Consider the following 17,034-nt stretch of genomic DNA (forward strand, 5'->3'; position numbering starts at 1 on the left):
AGGTGCATATCACCATTAGAATTTTACCTCAAGTTCTCTTTAAGAGTGCAAAACCAGAGAACAATTAAATATTATATCTGGTACACGGCTTTCATCACGGGAAGCAATTTTTCTTCCTTCTTACATAGGACAACAGCTAGTTACATAGCTTATGTTATCATTAAACATTATGCCTTCAACAGAGGACTGATGAGATTTAACAGCCATGCTTTAATAAGCGGTATTCCACCCCCAGTAATTTTTTGGAAATCAACAGACAAAAGTTGCTGAGTATTCCTGGATGAAACTAGTCACTCAACCTTCAACAAAAGTCTTGAAGATCCTGATCAACTCATTGCCACTCAAAAGTAGGACCAAGTTCAAGATCAAATACTGCTGAGATGGGTCCAAATGTATTTGGAACCAAAGAGGGAGCAACCTTTCTGTCTGCAGCCACAGAAGCTTTACATTAACAATGTGCCCTCCAGACACACAGACCTAACACACACCTAACCATCAGGCATGTAACTCTCCAGGTCTGGAAAAGCACAGATAGGTGATCTTAGCCAATACTCAGAAGAGGTTCTTTATATTCACAAAGCTGCTGATCCCTAGCTTTTATCTAGTATTATGTATAACGGATATCCCCTGCAAAATTTTTAACTGTATTGCAGCATACAGTCATTCTTTTTTGAGACACTCTGTAAGTCATGGAGGGCTGCACATGTTATACAAAGAAAGGAGTTACAATTACACTGTTTCAGACCATGGTTCTACTTAAGGTCAGCGAGATTCCACTGTAGAGGGTAATAAAGTCAGGACTCACTATGCCAGTAGTAAAGAGATACAGTATTTACTGTATCACTAAACCATCTTATTTTATAAAGCTACTATTCAATATTTGTTGTCTTTAGGTAATTGCAGGCGATAAAAAAACCTAAGATCTGGTGAAACAGCCATGCTAAATTTTAAACCAGGTGTTTCACAACAATGACAACAAAAAAAGCTTACCAACGTTACCACTCCAAGTGTGTAATTAAAACACTGTTCTGTCATACATCAACTCTGGCCTGCATTACAAAAATTTCTTTACAATATGCAAATATAAACTTCCTCCCTCCCTACTTTATCATGAAGATTTAAAAACTGATAGAAGTTACCTTGAAAAATTAAATCACGAACTGCGTCCTTCAAATGGCTTCTAGAGCCAGAAGCACACATTCATACCACGGAGTGATATTTTAAGGTGTATGCCTGACACCAAAGTGAGCACTTTTGCTAACAGACCGTACTCTCTTGTTCTGAGGCTTGCACCTGCTGTTAAGGCAGACAGGCAGGGATCAGGCCTCATTTAATCCTCAATGAGGATGACAGACTGCAGACCCTGCTCAAGAAACTAGGTAAATCACAAGGGAATTAAAAGTCCCCTCCTTGCTGCATTGCTACAGACTTCCTCAAGGCCAAAACATGAGACTTTGTCCTAAAACGCAAGCGAATAAATGGAAAGTGTGGGTTTTACTATGGAATTTGATACACCCTCAATCCAAAAAGAAAACTGAACTCTATTCTAGGAACTTAGACTGAAATAAAGAGATATGCTAGACTTGATATCTACTCCTAAAGCAGTAAGACCTCAAGGGCACTGAAAAACAACTGTGTTTGACTCTTAGGGAACCTTCAAATTGCTAAGCACACAGATTCTTTGCAGAGCCTGGTCCATTTATTTGCCAGATACGAGCTTCTCACCCTTCCTACTGCACCCAGCTGGCTACCCTTTTCATTAGTCGTTCTTCGTTCAAAAATTATATAGATAAATTATTATTCAAAACAACACAACTCAATACTTCATGTCATGACTCGTGACTACTTAAAATGTAATCTGAAATTATTCGCTGGCACACAGAATGAAAACTAGAAAAAGTGTAAAGAAACAGGAAAAATGAAAACACCACCACAGCACAAGCGCAAGACATGACTTGTTTTGAACTCTAAGAAACTAAAAATCCTTCCTTATTAAGCCACTTAAGCAGCCAAAAAGTTCAAAGCCTCTCCAAACTTGCCTCCTCATATAATCACTTGAGTTTTGAAGACGTAAAGATGTGCTGATTTGATGTGGCATTCTAAGACAATGATTACCTAAGATCTCATAAAAGTATAAATAACCAGATACCCTCACCAAAGCATGACAGCATCTACACACACCACTGGCACTCATTACCTAGAACCTCATTTTTGTCTATCTGCAACTGTGAATTCGTCATTCATGTGGAATGCTGATCACTGTTCTGAGTTAAAAGTATCATACCAAAGTTCTTTGTAATCTAGGGGTTTGCTATTTGCACAAGATATTGTAAAAAACTGTAGAAGAAAGACACAGATAACCGAAACGTAATAGTGAGTCAAAGTTGCATTGCTGTACGCTTTCCTAAATTTCAAAGACTTAAAATTGCTGCTGCATTTCTGAAGAACACTGGATTTGATATAAGCTGTGCATCCTTCTTTCCTCATGATGAACACATTCTGTAACAAAAATTCTAAAGGCAAATGTTAAATTTCTAAGCATATTACATCACATGTCTACATTTTATGATATGACTGAACACGTATCAAGGAAAATGTCTTCTGTTTTAGTAATCTCGTAGGAAAATTTGTACAATATAATTCAGAAAAGCTAATAAACATCAGTTGCCACATTTAGCAAAGAAAAAACCCTATCCCTTTTCTCATGTATATAAGCACAATGTATTGGCATGTAATGCTTGCACAGAAATGCAGAAGTGCTTCACCATCTCATACCCTTTCATCTGTAATTTCTCCTCATGTTTTTGGCAAGCTATGTTTGGAAAGGTAAGACAGTTGTCAGTTCTTCATAGGAAGCATTATAGGAAGGATATTAGAAGTTCATCCAAGAGATTTGTAAGATCACATAAAACTGCAACTACCTACTAATAAACATATTTTTAAAAGGAGACCATTCCGAGGATAAATCAGGTTAACACCACATTTAACACTAGAAATATTACTGTTTATTCACATGGTTTTGCTAAAACTAACAACTAAACCAGAAAGTTATCGGAAACCACGGAACAAAATCATCACAAGTAGCAGCCACTGCACTACAATAAAGTACCATCACTTTAAATTGCATCCCTTCCTGATATAAATGGGAAAACACAAACCTTTGCTTAACACAGTAGTGCCACCTTACTTGTAATCTGTGCACATGACCTGAGACACTCCCATAGCAGTAACTTGGAAAAATGTGGAAATGTCTCTTTTTCATTCCAAAAGAATGAAAAGGGTGGACAATTGCATTCTGCAGGTCATATAATAATACTTGCTTAACTGCCTATTTAAAATTAACTAGCCACAATACTTAGGAGGTAGAAACAAAAGAAGCTCTAGAAAACAGTCCATGAATAGGCAGAGCTGATTGCCACCTCTCATGGTCAATAATCTGATAAGAGATTTTTGATTCATCCATTTTTATAGTCCTGATAAGTGTGCACAATTCCCTAGCTGCATTTTTAAAAACTTAACTTTATTTCATGCCTTCTGGAAATAAAGCATAGATGAAACCACATAGTCTAGACATAAAACTATTACTAATTGCTAAGTAAACAATCATTTCCTTATTTCTTAAGCAAAGACATTAGAACATTTAAGTGAAACCTTCACTGTGTCCTCAGGCATTTGTCTAAACTAAGGACAATCTCCCACCAGGGAAAGAATTTCCTTTAACTGTGCTGCTATTCCTGTGAAATTGGTGTCTGCCCAATCTCAGCATCAAGTCATTTGAGAGCTTTTCCTATTTGCACTGAGTGCAGCAGACAAGATTTTTGAAATCTTGATTGAGGGTTATCATTCCTTGTCTCTTTCCAGGAATTGTAATTTACAGCCCAAGTGATGAATTTTACTTGCTGCTTATGTCATTCACAGATATAGTACCACATCAATTTCTAACTTCAATTCTATTTAAATTTCTCTTGCTTTTGAATGCAGTAGCTTAAGATAACTTAAAAATTTTGAAAAATAGTAAATAATCAGGTTAAGAACTAAATATGTATCTCGCTTGGAAAATCTAGTGTCCATTCATACTCAAAGAAGCAAGATGAAAGCATTTTAAAATTAACTACACATTACTACCAAAGAAGAAATTTCTCTTGTAAACTAAGTCAGTTCTAGAATGCCTATATTCCAGAAAGCTTGCATTCCTTTACCTCATGGAAATCAGCACCAGAAAGATGCTTTAACATACAAAAATTTTAAGATGACAGGAACTTGCAAACCACATACAACATGGCTATGGTCAGTCAATCTTCCAGACACGCACCACTCTCTTTTTCTGCTACAGAAGAGCAAAACAAATTGTAAAGCAAGACATAATCTAGAAAAGGATCCAAAATGAGGAAGCCACTGAACTGCCACCTGAGATTAAAAAAGAGCACCACCACAATGGTACATAGAAAAAAATGTTGTCACGAGAAAAATTGAGGTGGAAATCATATTGATATAAGTGAAATGTACCACCAAACGTGTTTCTAAAGTACCAAGATTAAAATGATTTGTCTTGTTAAATTCTCAATCCAAGTAGTGTTTGCTGCTTTTTGGTAACTTTTGCCTTGTTGCATTATGCAAGATTAACAGCTTGTTTTTAATCAAAACCACACATTTCTCATGTTCAGAGATGATGTCACGAGACACAAAAAAATGCATAAAACTTGCAGACTATAATCTTCAAAGAGTAATGGACATCTTTTACTTTTGAGTGGCTAAAAATACACTCTTTTCAAGCATCAGTCCTAACAGAAACAGCTAAATCAGAACCATTTAAAGCATTCAGCACATAGATACATGTAAGTTCTATGTATTTTCAGAGACAAAAATAATTTTGACCTCTGCTGACAGTAGATCTGAAAACTTCTCCTACCTTTAATTAATAGTTACCTCTTCCTATTTACCACCCATAAATGTCCACTGTGTGTGGAACACATCAGTTCGGGGTTTTCTGGACACTATGCAAAAGCAGTGTTTGATCTATGACAGGAAAGTAAGACATTCACTGTTCCACAAAAAACTGCACTTGTAATGTATTCAGTTAAATCTTCTCTCTATCCTCTTTAAGAGAGGTAGCTCTGCATAAAGACAGGTCAACTCTTTGCTGCTATATAAAGTTGAAGGTTAAAATACGTAAGCTGATGTGGGAGACTATTTCCTGCTGAAAGAAAAGCCCTTTAAACACTGGAACCTCAAATCTAATTTGTCAGCTTATTGATGCTTCCATGCATACTGCCAATGCAAAGCACCTGTCTTTCCATGAAGCCACTGTTCTGGAAAAACAGTCAATGCTACCTAGCAAAAAGGTTAAGCATCATGACCTTATAGAAAAAGCAATACAGAATTCAATCACACACATAAGCACTTAAAATTCCAAATTTCAGGTGAAGGACCAGACCTTTAGCTTTAATCAAATCTATCTGCTAAGCTGGAAGTGCCAGCTGGTCATCAGTAAGTGTGATTTACATGTGACTGACTTAAATGGGGAAGTGCACCAAGTAAGAGTCACCAACTTTTTTTATGCTCTTTTTTTAGAAAGAGTATAAAAGAAAAAAAATGCATTGGGCTTCACTGGAAACAACATCCTTAGTTAAACCAGCCTTTGATAAGCTCGCTCTTAACACATTCTTTTAACAAGAGAGTTAGGAAAACTTTTTTCAGCCAATGAAGCCATTGCTACCTACTTAAATTAGGGGACAACATGGCTCATGGAACACGCTCAGCTGGGTCTCCCACTCACCACGGTAAGAATCAAGCCCATAACACCGTTACTGGGGGCCACTAGGTAGCAACTCCAAACCCAGCTACTCAGCTCTATAAGGTTACAGTATTTCTGGAAGACCTGCTGGGAAGAACTATACAATTTAATTACTGTAATAGGTGAATAAAGCAAGGACTGCCACCACAATGTCAATCTTTAAAGTGGTCCAGGCTTATTCAACAAGCCTGACAGATATGCAGTTTAAATGTCTTCTGAAGCCACAGCCAGGCAGAATCGGGACTTGTAAACACTCAAAGAGCTGAAACTGAAAGGGAAACTCAGTTTTCCATCTGGCTCAGTCAGCCCCATGGTTCGGAGCAAGCAGCTGCGTTGGTGCCTGGCGTTAAACCAGGACACTGCATAAAAAAGGAGGGCAAATAAAAAAGCAGACCACTAGAATGCTCAAATTAATTATTCTCATTTTCATTAACTACCAGTGAAATTTTTAGATGCGTCTTCAAAGTGCACACCACTCACTGACAACTCTTTTGAAAGAGATACAGTCACACTGCATACACCAGGAGATACCCAGGGCTCAAGTGCTTCAACCCCTGAGAAGTGAAATAATTTATTGTTTAGCTTTCAACACTTGGATTTCTTTTTAGAACTATTTAACATTTTTGTTATTTTTAACACACAAAATTAAAATTACTTCCTGGTAAACAAAAAAAAACCACCAAGTGTTTTGTTTGTTTTGGGTTTTTCAGTTTGTATTCTCTAGCTAGGTTCCATTTTAATAATTTAGGAAAATAACCTTACTATACATTTGCATAGGGACTCAGCAAGAAACAGTACACAGATAAAGGTACCCCTGGAAAAAAAAAACAACAAACCAAACATATACTCTACTTTGCTGCTAGAGCTTGGTAATAATGACATTTTGCCTGAAAAAGAAAGTTTCTTTTACTATGAAATGGACTTACAAATGTCCACCGAGACTTCTAGCAGTACAGAAAAATAATTCATAATGGTGATGTTCATTCTATAATAGTATTTTAGATCAAAACCTTCTTGTTAAGGGAAACTCCTCAAATAACCAAAACTGTCCATACATTCAATAAGAGCTACTCAACTGTAAGTTTTTACTTCAGGAAGGAAGAAAATACCAGGCAGCAAATCTACAGCAGGTTTTCTCCTCTTTCATACTGCACTGAAGGATAACAATGTTTAAAGCCTCATTAAAAACACCACAAGTGTTCAATATAAAATCTGAATTTCAGTTTAATAAACAGCTTCAGGCAGACTATCTCTGAATTAGGTTTTCACTTCTATTTTAAAGCATCAAAAAAAAACTATCAGGGAAGTTTTTTTTATAACATTAGTATTTCTCAAGGTATCATGCAGAGCGGCTTTTAAGCCCTGAATTCCTCCACATTCAGAAAAAGCCCTTAGTCTGACCTCAAGACAACACACTAGAATTTGCCACGATTTATGACCCAGCTACATTAACCATGCTCTTTGGCAAGTGGAAACCCACAGCTGCTGAACCAAGTGTTAACACCAAAGTTTTAGCATTTGAGATTTTGAGACAGGTGAATTAAACAATTCCATCTTTTTACCTCCATTACAATTTCAGTTAAATCAGCTTTTTTCCCATAAATCCATACAGGAAAAAGAAAGCATCATTCTGTTCACAATTCAATACAGCTGTGTATGACTGGCTTCAGCCCCAGACCACAAGCCAGGAACTTCTGAGTTCAAGTCTGGCTCTGCCACTGACTTTCTGTGTGGCCTTCAAAAAGCCTCTGAATTTCTTTGCTGCTCCTCTTACATCTGTGCACTTACCTTAAAGAAAGGCACTTGCTTTGTTTCTGCAGGCTTTTCCCAAAGACAAAACTTGAACTGACTGACTCTGAGAGCAATTTTTACTATGCCTTAAACGTCTGAGGCCTACCAAGAAGTCTCTACACGTCAGTTGATACGTGGTAGTTTTTAACTGCAGTAACTGCCAACGTGGACATGTTACATACATGCTTATACATACCCATATCAGACTCATACGTATATAAAAAGATGCAGTAAGCAGGAAAATAGATAATTATTTCAAAGTTTGTTAACAAACACAGTAAAACAACGAAATTGAGTTACATGCTGTAATTAAACTCACAATGCAGAACAACCTGTAACCTCGTTCTTATTAACCCACTGAGCCGGCGATGAAGTTTTTAACAGCTTAACATTAAATGCACGGGGCACGCAATGCTCAAAGCTAAAACGATTATAATAACTAATATTTAGAGTATTACATTAACAATAGAAAAATGGCCTAGGAACGTGAAAGGAAAAAAAGGATTTAAGCCTAACCAAGTTATCTAACATTAACTGAACGGCATTTAAAAGGTAAGTTTTCTTAAGAAAAGGATCAAGGAAAGTTACATAAACTTAAGCTCTCTACTTGCAGTCTATGGTAGTTCACATTATCCAGACTGAAGGAGAACGTAACAGAGCCTGACAGTAGCTAACCTCAGCTCTTTCTGAACACCAATCACGCAGATACAGCTCATCACCTTTAAAACAGTATATATGCTGCTTTTAAACCCACCTCTGAGAAAAAAACCCTTGTCCCCAAAACCTCGTCAAGACAGGCCTGGCTTTCCAAAAATTAACCTGTTTAGTTTCTCGTGGCCTAACCATTGCAAGCTATCTTAAAGAACTCAGCAACTGTAGCTTTAAGGTATGTTAAGCTGCCAAGGTAAATTCTATACTCTCAAAGTTTAGCCTCTACCTGCTTTCACCTTTTTCATCTTGTTTTACCTGAAATCTGGTAAAAGCACACTTTCTACAGTTTTTCTGTATCAGAATATATATTTTATAGTAAGTGCCAAATGTAGAGCACAACTGTCTCCTAATTAACAATACAGAAGAGTAAATTAATTCAGAATAATGTGTTATTTCGTGATAAAAACAGTCACTCAAGAACTTAATCAGAAGTCACTGTTCCAGAATAGCTACCATGCAAAGATCAGATGATTAAATGCAAATTCAGATAGCTTTTGCACAAGAAAAATTAAACTGGTCCAAACCACCGAAAAATTAATTGCATGTAAGACTTAGGTTTAGTAAGTGACCTGGGATGGGAGAATCCTTACTTCTAAAAGACGGTGGCTTTCAAAACATATTTTCTGATTAAACCTTTAAAATTTAGGAGAAATACCTTAACGAAGAAGTACGTCTAACCAAACTTATTAGGAATATTAAATCTCCACCCAAATGAGATTTTGTTTATAGTTTCCAACATCAGCGTGTTTCCATCAGATGAAGCAGTCATGAATACACCGATACAGGCAGTGTATTGGTTACCCAGCATTCCTGCCAGGGTAATCTAGATCTGTTCTGAATAGAATTACAGCACACAGGCAAAGACAAAAATAAAACAAAAATAACCCTCATGCCTTGTCCACTTTTGAGCATTGCTTGGTCTGGTTGATATGTATCAAACAAATAATCTGAACATTACCTGCAAAGGAGCAGAAAATTTATTTGACTCTGTTACACAAGGCTATTTAATTTAAATTTCCCATTAATATTGCTATATCTGACTTCTGTGGCACCAGCTGGTGCTTTTACATCAGGTTCAAAAAAGCTTTTGGGGTTTTACTTCAGGTTAACCAAGTATTTTTACAGGCAATTTGAACCTAATCAACATTTAGGTTCCAACTAGTGCACATGAACTTGTAATGACATCCACAAAGGAAAACAGAGCTAGATACAGAGTGACATATATAACCTCAATAGGGTATCTTCTGTTTCCATGTGCTATATTTTTTAACCATCTGGGGTCTTTTTTTTCCCCCCAGTATTTACCACAGAAGCTTCCTTGATTAAAACAGGGGGTTACAACACTAACAGTACCCAAGTAAATAACAAAATAGGAAAGGTTTGTTTATATAGTCTTACCTAGGATATAGAATTCATTTTTAAAAGTTCACATGACAATTACACTATCTAATTACTATTTTCTGTTTCACAGGACAACTGGTTTTTGATGCACCTATGAATAAGCCAGGAAAAAATGTTTGCTAACTTTCGGTACCTTTTGCCCTCTGTTCCCTGCATACAGAAAGTATCCATTTTCCTTTTTATTGCCCTCAAATTCTCTCCAGTAAGAGGCAAAATAGCCTGGAAAAAATCCAGGAAGAGCTACCAGATTAGAATTTCCAAGCATTAAAATACCAAAATTCACTTGTATGCTGTGATCAAATCATCCTCACTATGAATTGTTCAGCAAAAGGCTGAGCATAAACACGCTGTATATTTAGCTGGCAAAGTGACATATCAGAACATATCAGTTTCACTTCAGTTGATGAAGTTCTCAGTAGTAGTCAACCTCGTGCCAAAGAAAGCTGTTTTGTAGTCAAATATATCTAGAGTACCAACACAGAATTAGAACCATGTGCTTTAAATCAGACCCTGAATCTGGCATGATTGCTTAAGCAAAATTATATACAATTAAAAATATAAATGCTAATTGACAGAAGCTGCAACAAGAACATGAACGCTGCTCCATTAGCACTATAATATTAAGTTGCAGTGTCTTCTACTACAAACAGTAAAATTTATACCAGGGGAAAAAGGTGGAAGAAACACTGAAGACTTAATTTAAGGAAGGTTTAAGTGACACAGGACACTGCATCCTGGAGAACTGGATGGCTGAGGCATCCAAGTTCACAGACACACAATGAACCATGATGACAACACATTTGTGTATATTTGCCACACAGCACATGTAAAATGGGACAATCAAGCTCAACTATAATTAATGGTTAAGTGGCATTAACAGAATATATATTTAACCTTTCCTGGTTTTATACAGGTCAACTAGCTCAAAAAGCTCAAAATCTAGAAAAGTTGTGGTGTGTACATGCTTTAAAAAACTCGGATTCCAGCAGTGTCACCGCAGCTTAAGTTTTGCCATGTCCTTGTGCACACAGAGGCTGTGCCCAACAGCCACTGAGGTTATACATGGACAGCAGCTTACATTGTGCTGTTCAGCAAATGGTGTGCTTAAAAAAAAGAAAAAAAGAACACAAAAAAAATCCATTGAGAATACCAGCAGTAATTTTCCTATTGTTTTATTTTCCAAAGAAATACTTCTTCTCTGATTCAGAAATTAAGACAATGTTCTGCTTAATTTCAAATCACTTCAGCTGTTATAGCCACATCTGTACTTCAGGAAGCCCCACCTCTGCATCTACTATGTACACTGGGTAAGATGAGCGTGCTCCCCTTATTTCATAATATAAGCATGCACAGTGGTTTTTTTAGTTGCTGAAGTAACTATGCTGTTCCAAGCACATCCAATTATGATGGAGCTCCATGTCAAAGTGATGCTCTTCCAATGCAAATTAAGACAACTGCTTATTTGTTTGCAGAGAACATAAATTAAAAAAAAAGCTGAAGTGGCTTTTTGCTAGGCTACCTCCCTCTAACATGTTTCACTGCTCCTATCTGAGCTACCTCAAAATTTGTTGATCTCCCCTACTGTTAAAATGTTGCCTCACACGTCCCATCCTAAAAAGAGAAGCATTTCCATGCTGGCACAAAATCAAACAATTTTATCTTGATGCTTTGTCTTGGTTTTCTTGAAGTAAATTCCAAGGCTACATTTCACTTCTGAAATTCTCAATATAGCACAAATTTGTATCGATACACTGTTTTATGCTTTTAAGCATTTTTCCAGCTATCAAGGTACTTTTAGATAATTTTCTCTGTGTAACACACAGAAACATCCATTTAATTGAGTTCAGACAAAAGTGTAGCACTGAAAGGAGCAGCAGTCAACTTTCATACTTACTACCTGGGGTTTTTAACAAGACTCCCCTCACTAGTTTCTCTCCAGGTGTATTAGCACACATTCTTCCATGGTGTTTAACCCCTGGTTTGATTTGTTCTGCCTTTAAGGTTCACCTCATGTTTTATTAACATATCTTCTCTCAAGTACCTGAAAAAACTCCAGGTTTTGTATCTTGTGTTGTTTTCCCATGTGACTGAACAGGCTAATTAAAGCAGTCCTCGAAGCACAGTATTCTGCAAGAGAGTCAAGGTTTGTCCTTCCATTTGCCCATACTGTAACATCCAAATATCACATCAACCAGTTCTTAAAACATGACTTTTCAGATTATAAATATATAATTCTAGTACCACCAGCGCATTTCAACCCTGAACTATAACGCCAGCACATTGTAAACAGATAGGAAAATAGCCTTTAAAATGACAGCATCCGTAAAACCTTAGGAACTCCTTTCAGAAGTGTGTTGGTGACACTATGTATAAAAACCAAAACCCCAAAAACCAAACACTACTGCGTTCCTGTATACAAAGCCTATGTGCAAAGGAAAATTTAAGCCGTGGCAAGTGCTAAATGTACAGCTCTGGAGCTGGAATTAACCACAAATACAGAGAGGTACCATTTCTTTTGTGCCCTGCAAAACAATTATGGCACTATCACTAAAACAAAATAGAGATATTTTTAATATATAGTATTTTTTATCTCCATGATGCCTCCATATTTGCCCGCAAGGCTGAAATGGTCAAAAAGTGTTATCTCCACACCCAACTTCAGAAAACTTGTTTGACCAATACTTGAAATATGGCACATGTAATCATACCATGTAACACCACTAATACTATGTTACATTACCAAATAAAGCTTTCAGAAGCAATAAATCTTTTTATTCACCTAACGTGAATTTTACATCTGTTTATCAAATTAATTCTGCAGCAATAATGTCAGCCTAATATTTCAATCAATAAGTTTAGCTACTTGAAATCTAAGGTAACGACACTAAGAACCCTGATACCCACATCTGACCCCCTTGACAGGACATGAAACACAGCTCCTTGGAGCTAGACATCCTATGTATCTTATTTTCTTGCCTCAAATCTCGAGCTGTTTAAATAGGAAACCAATGCTTAACAAGCTGAAAAAGCTCTGAGGAAGGTAGTAGGTGGTTTCTTATTCAATTAAAGCAAAAAAGCCATGAAACTTTTCAGTTATAAACAAGGGAGTCCCAAAGGTGCAGATTCCAACAAATATTGTTCAAAACAAACTGTAAACTAAACTTCTCACCTTCCATCCTGGTCCAAAAGGACTGTAGATCCACAGTGACCAGAATTAAAGAATTCTGTTTCAAGCTGCGAGACAAGTTTCTGAAGGGGTACTAGGAAAGTTTTGATTAAAATTCTCTTCAGCAATATTCTACTTCTGTAGATTTTTCTTTATTATAGATTTGGATGCTTTCTCCTCTACTTAGCCATCTATCAATAAGCAAGAAATGAAAGTCTTAAAAGGTTAAGTTTAGCTGAAATTAGCCGGCAAAGACTGTACATTCTTACAAAATTTCGGTTTTTTTTCCTTCCCAGCAGGAAAGAAAGAGGCTAAAAGAAAAGCAGCTGAAACTAAGCATACTGATCTTTCAGCCATTTGTTTTCCCTGAATTTTTTCCCATTAGAATTGCTGACTCCTGTATACTGAAGCTTAATGTTAATAAGGCTTTTCTTGTCAATTATTTCTCAAGAATCTCTTAGATGTAGTGCAAAAAACTCCAGGGGCTCAGCTGACTACAGACTTCACTGAAGCTTTCAACCTACTAAAACAGTCTGCTTTGTAAAGTCTGATTCCTGTAGATATCAATAACAAGTGACATGCAAATGCAAACAAAAATTAAATAAAGCTTCTCAACTCAGCATCATCACTGTAAACTGAATGAAGCAAAAAAGGTTCCCCTGCCTCAATGCTTCTGTAAGCTCCAAATTGATCTAGAAACTGCAACTCAACTCAGGCCTCTCAAAATTAAGTATTTTGTTCCCTTTGTACTGCACAAACATACTGAATAAAAATAGTACTGAAAATTGCCCAGATTCACACTTAAAATCCTATGGTTTCATAGGCTGCACAGTCCTTAACACACCTTGCACTAAGGTTTGAGGGATCAAAAGCATATTATAAGAGGAATTATTTTAATTGGTCCTTCCTGTTCACAATGTACTCTCTCACAAAGCTGCTTAAATGTTTGACAGACTCCTTACCTGGAATAATTTCTATTATTCTCAATAGGTGCTTTTTGTCTGACCCAGGACAGCTTCTGAAGCTCTGAGCAGGTGCAGTTATTAGAAAACACCCTGTATCCCACCATCTCAACAACCAAGTTGTATATACTAACATTTACACAATCTGGAAGTGTGCAACATAGGCAATAACACATGTAGGCAAAAAGACACAGAACAGGTAAATACTTTTCTGAAGTGCAGATTCTGCAAAGCCTATGTCCTACACTACTGCCAAATCAGGACACAATTTAGTTTCTTTTTTACTTCCCCAGTTCAGCCATTCCATGCTACAGCAATTACCACAAACTATATAACTGATGTTTCAGTCTAGTAAGTACCAAATCTGAGAATACTCCTACTTTATACTGCATTTGAAATCAGTTCTAATGTCTAATTATTGTTTGTCAATCAACAGGTAGATTCAATATATTCTGGCTACATGAGGATCTCCACCCAAGAAGAGTTTGAATAAGAAAAGCCATAAGGGTGCATCTGACACGGTGTCAAAAACAGAACATTTTTACAGCATTGCCTCACACAGATACGTGCCACTACTACGAAGGTGGAATCTAATAAGTTCATTAACCCTGAAGAGGGAGAATATGTTACTTCATATATGAACTAGGTTATCCATTACTGTTAAATGTTTAAGAACCAAAATTATCAGCAAAATACACAATGTAAAATTTGAGCAGAGTTCTTTTTTATTAGCTTCCTCTAATTTAAAATAAAAGCCCCACAGCTTTAATTTCCAGGAAAATCTTAATATACTGAAGAATTATTTCAAATATTAGCTAGCCAGTGGAGGAAAAAAAAAAAGTCATGATATACATAAGACTAAAATGAGGACAGACAGATATGTTTTCAATAAGCTTATCCAAATTTGTCTTCTCCATTTGTTTTTAACTGTATGGATGTGAGGCCATAAAGCAATATAAAATTGAGCCAGCAATATAAAATTGAGCCATCTTGTAGGTTTACAAAGTTGACCTGCTACCCACAATCACTGCATTAATACACTGCAAAGTGAAATACATTCACACGATTATTTGCAGAACTATCTGCTGCTAAAATATCCAGCTACAAAAAATATCACACTACAACGTCTATGAGGAAGGGGTGAAGAACCGTGTATACCGCCACTGAAATTTTTTCATTTAACCTCACAGAAAGGAGCATTACATCACACTCTTACAATGTAGGAGGAGGGGCCTGTTCTCAGAAAGCAAGCTCCAGCTATTTCCCTTTAATTTTCTGCTTGGTTCTGGAGGGAGTTGCAAAAATAACTTGGATTTAAATTTTTAGTAACGCAGAAGGGTGAGGGAGGGGGGGAGGGAAGGTGAAAAAACACATCTTTTTTACCGACATTTACTAACATGCAGGCGAACGCTCGTTTTCCAGAGACCACAAAACACGGGTAGCGCCCAGCATCCCGCATTTGCAGGCGCACATTCCTGAATACCTGCCGCACCGTGGATGGGTCGGCAGCCTCGGCCGGGCCCGCGCAGGGGCCCCGCGGCGGCGGTGGGAGCTGAGCCCGCCCGGGCCCCGCCGCCCAGGGACCCCCGGCCCCGCTCCCCGCAGCCGGGAGGTGGGGCCGGGCTGTCGGGTCCCTTCGGCCGGGGAAGGACGGCCCGGCGGGAGCGCTCCCCCAGCCCGTCCCCTGCCGGACCCAGCAGCAGAAAGAATGCGAGCCCGGTTTTATGCATGCAAATTTTTGCAGCAGATTTAAGAGCTCCGGGTGCTGTGGGGAAGGAGTCGCTGTTTAAAAAGCCTCTATTTAAATAAAACAAGATTTTCAGCACTATCTTGTACTTCACCGGCTTGGAAAATACAAACAATCTTCTGTAATTTGCCTAGGTGTTTTAAATTACAAATATCTTCCAAATCCACACCACAATTCTACGGAGAGCTCCTTCTAAAAAGCCCCAAAAATCCACTAAAAGTGCCGTACACGTACAAGCACACAACACCTGAAGCAAGTCTTTGTGCTAGAAAAGACATCCCTGCAAAACCACGGATGGAAACGGTCAACTCAGGCTCTTAAAAAATCGACCGATAGGTAAAAACAATAAAATATAAACGTACCACTAACCTCATAAAGTGCAGCAGTGCTTAAATCCAGCGAGTTGAGGCATACAAGGTAGAAATGGAAATGAAAAAAAGATCCAAAAATGGTTTTGCGTTTTTTTTGTGGTTTTTTTTTGTTAATTTTTTTTCTCTTTCTATTTCAAACGTTCAGAAACCAGCAGAGACTCTGTCGGCCATTTTGGCTTGAACTCCCTCGCTCTCTCCTCTCGCTCCCTCCCTCTCGCTCCCTCTTGCTCTCTCTAAAGGAAGCAGCTTTTTGTGACCTTCAAATAGAGGCGGCTCATGTGACTCGGGGCGGGCTGTCACTCACCGCCCGGGCCCGGCCCACTGCTCGCCTTAAAGGCTCCGCTCCCCCCGCCGAGCCGATCGCCCTGGCAGGATCCCGCTCCCCGCCCTCACCGGGCAAGGGTGATGCGCAGAGCGGGTGCAGTGGGTGAGCCGTGTCAGTATGGAGAGCAGCCCAGCCGGAGCTTCTCTCTTTAGAACCGGCTAAAAAAGCCAGCAGCCAGTTATGCTAAATCCACACTAGGGCTGCGGAGCCCACAAACGGTGAATGGTGAATGTTAAGTCCCACCGGGAACACAGACCCCAGCGCCTTCTTGGAGAGAACCCCCATTTTAAGTACCACCCCGTCCTCACTCAAGGACGAGAGGTTCATCCTTAGACCAAAGTTAATCCTGCCTACAGGACATGCACACATAAACTCGAAATACAGCTGCAGAGACAGAACACTCGCAGGATAGCAGAGAAAACTGGGGCTCTCCTGCTGCCTTGGCTGCTTCAAGTCTCAGGCTGCGACTCGGCCATTAGGCAGGCACCACCACAGCCTCTTCCCACAATTTCCATAGATAAACGCTCCAACAGTTGAAACAGAGAATCCCAGCACCTTGTAACATAACACGAATCTGCAGGATGCTTCCAGACGTTACCTTGAATGTGCAGAAAAAATAAAGAACACAGTTCAGAAACAGTATATGGTGATGGCGGTATGATCCTGCGGTGAGGAGGCTTGCTCCTGAGTCAGTCCCACACAGGTAAGAATTGCTGGAACTGACTACGGAATTGAATGATGCCCGTGAGGGAACTGACAGCAGTTT

The 17,034-nt window shown here is 38.4% G+C and overlaps 1 protein-coding gene and 1 long non-coding RNA gene across 18 annotated transcripts in view; one reads left to right on the top strand and one right to left on the bottom strand.

Moving 5' to 3' along the window:
* The window catches only part of TNRC6B (trinucleotide repeat containing adaptor 6B), a 139,476-nt gene that overhangs the window by 69,718 nt on the left and 52,724 nt on the right, over positions 1 to 17,034 (bottom strand). The window contains exon 1 of one of the 17 annotated variants that reach the window (XM_032688886.1): positions 15,942 to 16,261. The exons of 13 other annotated variants lie outside the window; for them this stretch is intronic. In XM_032688886.1, coding sequence (XP_032544777.1) covers positions 15,942 to 15,946 — 5 coding nt within the window. In that variant the 5' untranslated portion in view covers positions 15,947 to 16,261. Of the gene's footprint in view, positions 1 to 7,582; positions 7,724 to 15,934; positions 16,262 to 17,034 lie in introns of those variants that run through there. 3 more of the 17 variants (XM_032688889.1, XM_032688888.1, XM_032688892.1) reach the window with 3 other exon arrangements.
* LOC116787349 lies at positions 7,783 to 14,472 on the top strand. Its single transcript, XR_004357258.1, has 3 exons — positions 7,783 to 8,137; positions 9,768 to 9,860; positions 14,262 to 14,472. It is a non-coding gene; the product is annotated as an uncharacterized LOC116787349 (long non-coding RNA).

The sequence above is a fragment of the Chiroxiphia lanceolata genome, chromosome 5, assembly GCF_009829145.1.
Source record: "Chiroxiphia lanceolata isolate bChiLan1 chromosome 5, bChiLan1.pri, whole genome shotgun sequence".
Lineage (NCBI taxonomy): Eukaryota > Metazoa > Chordata > Aves > Passeriformes > Pipridae > Chiroxiphia > Chiroxiphia lanceolata.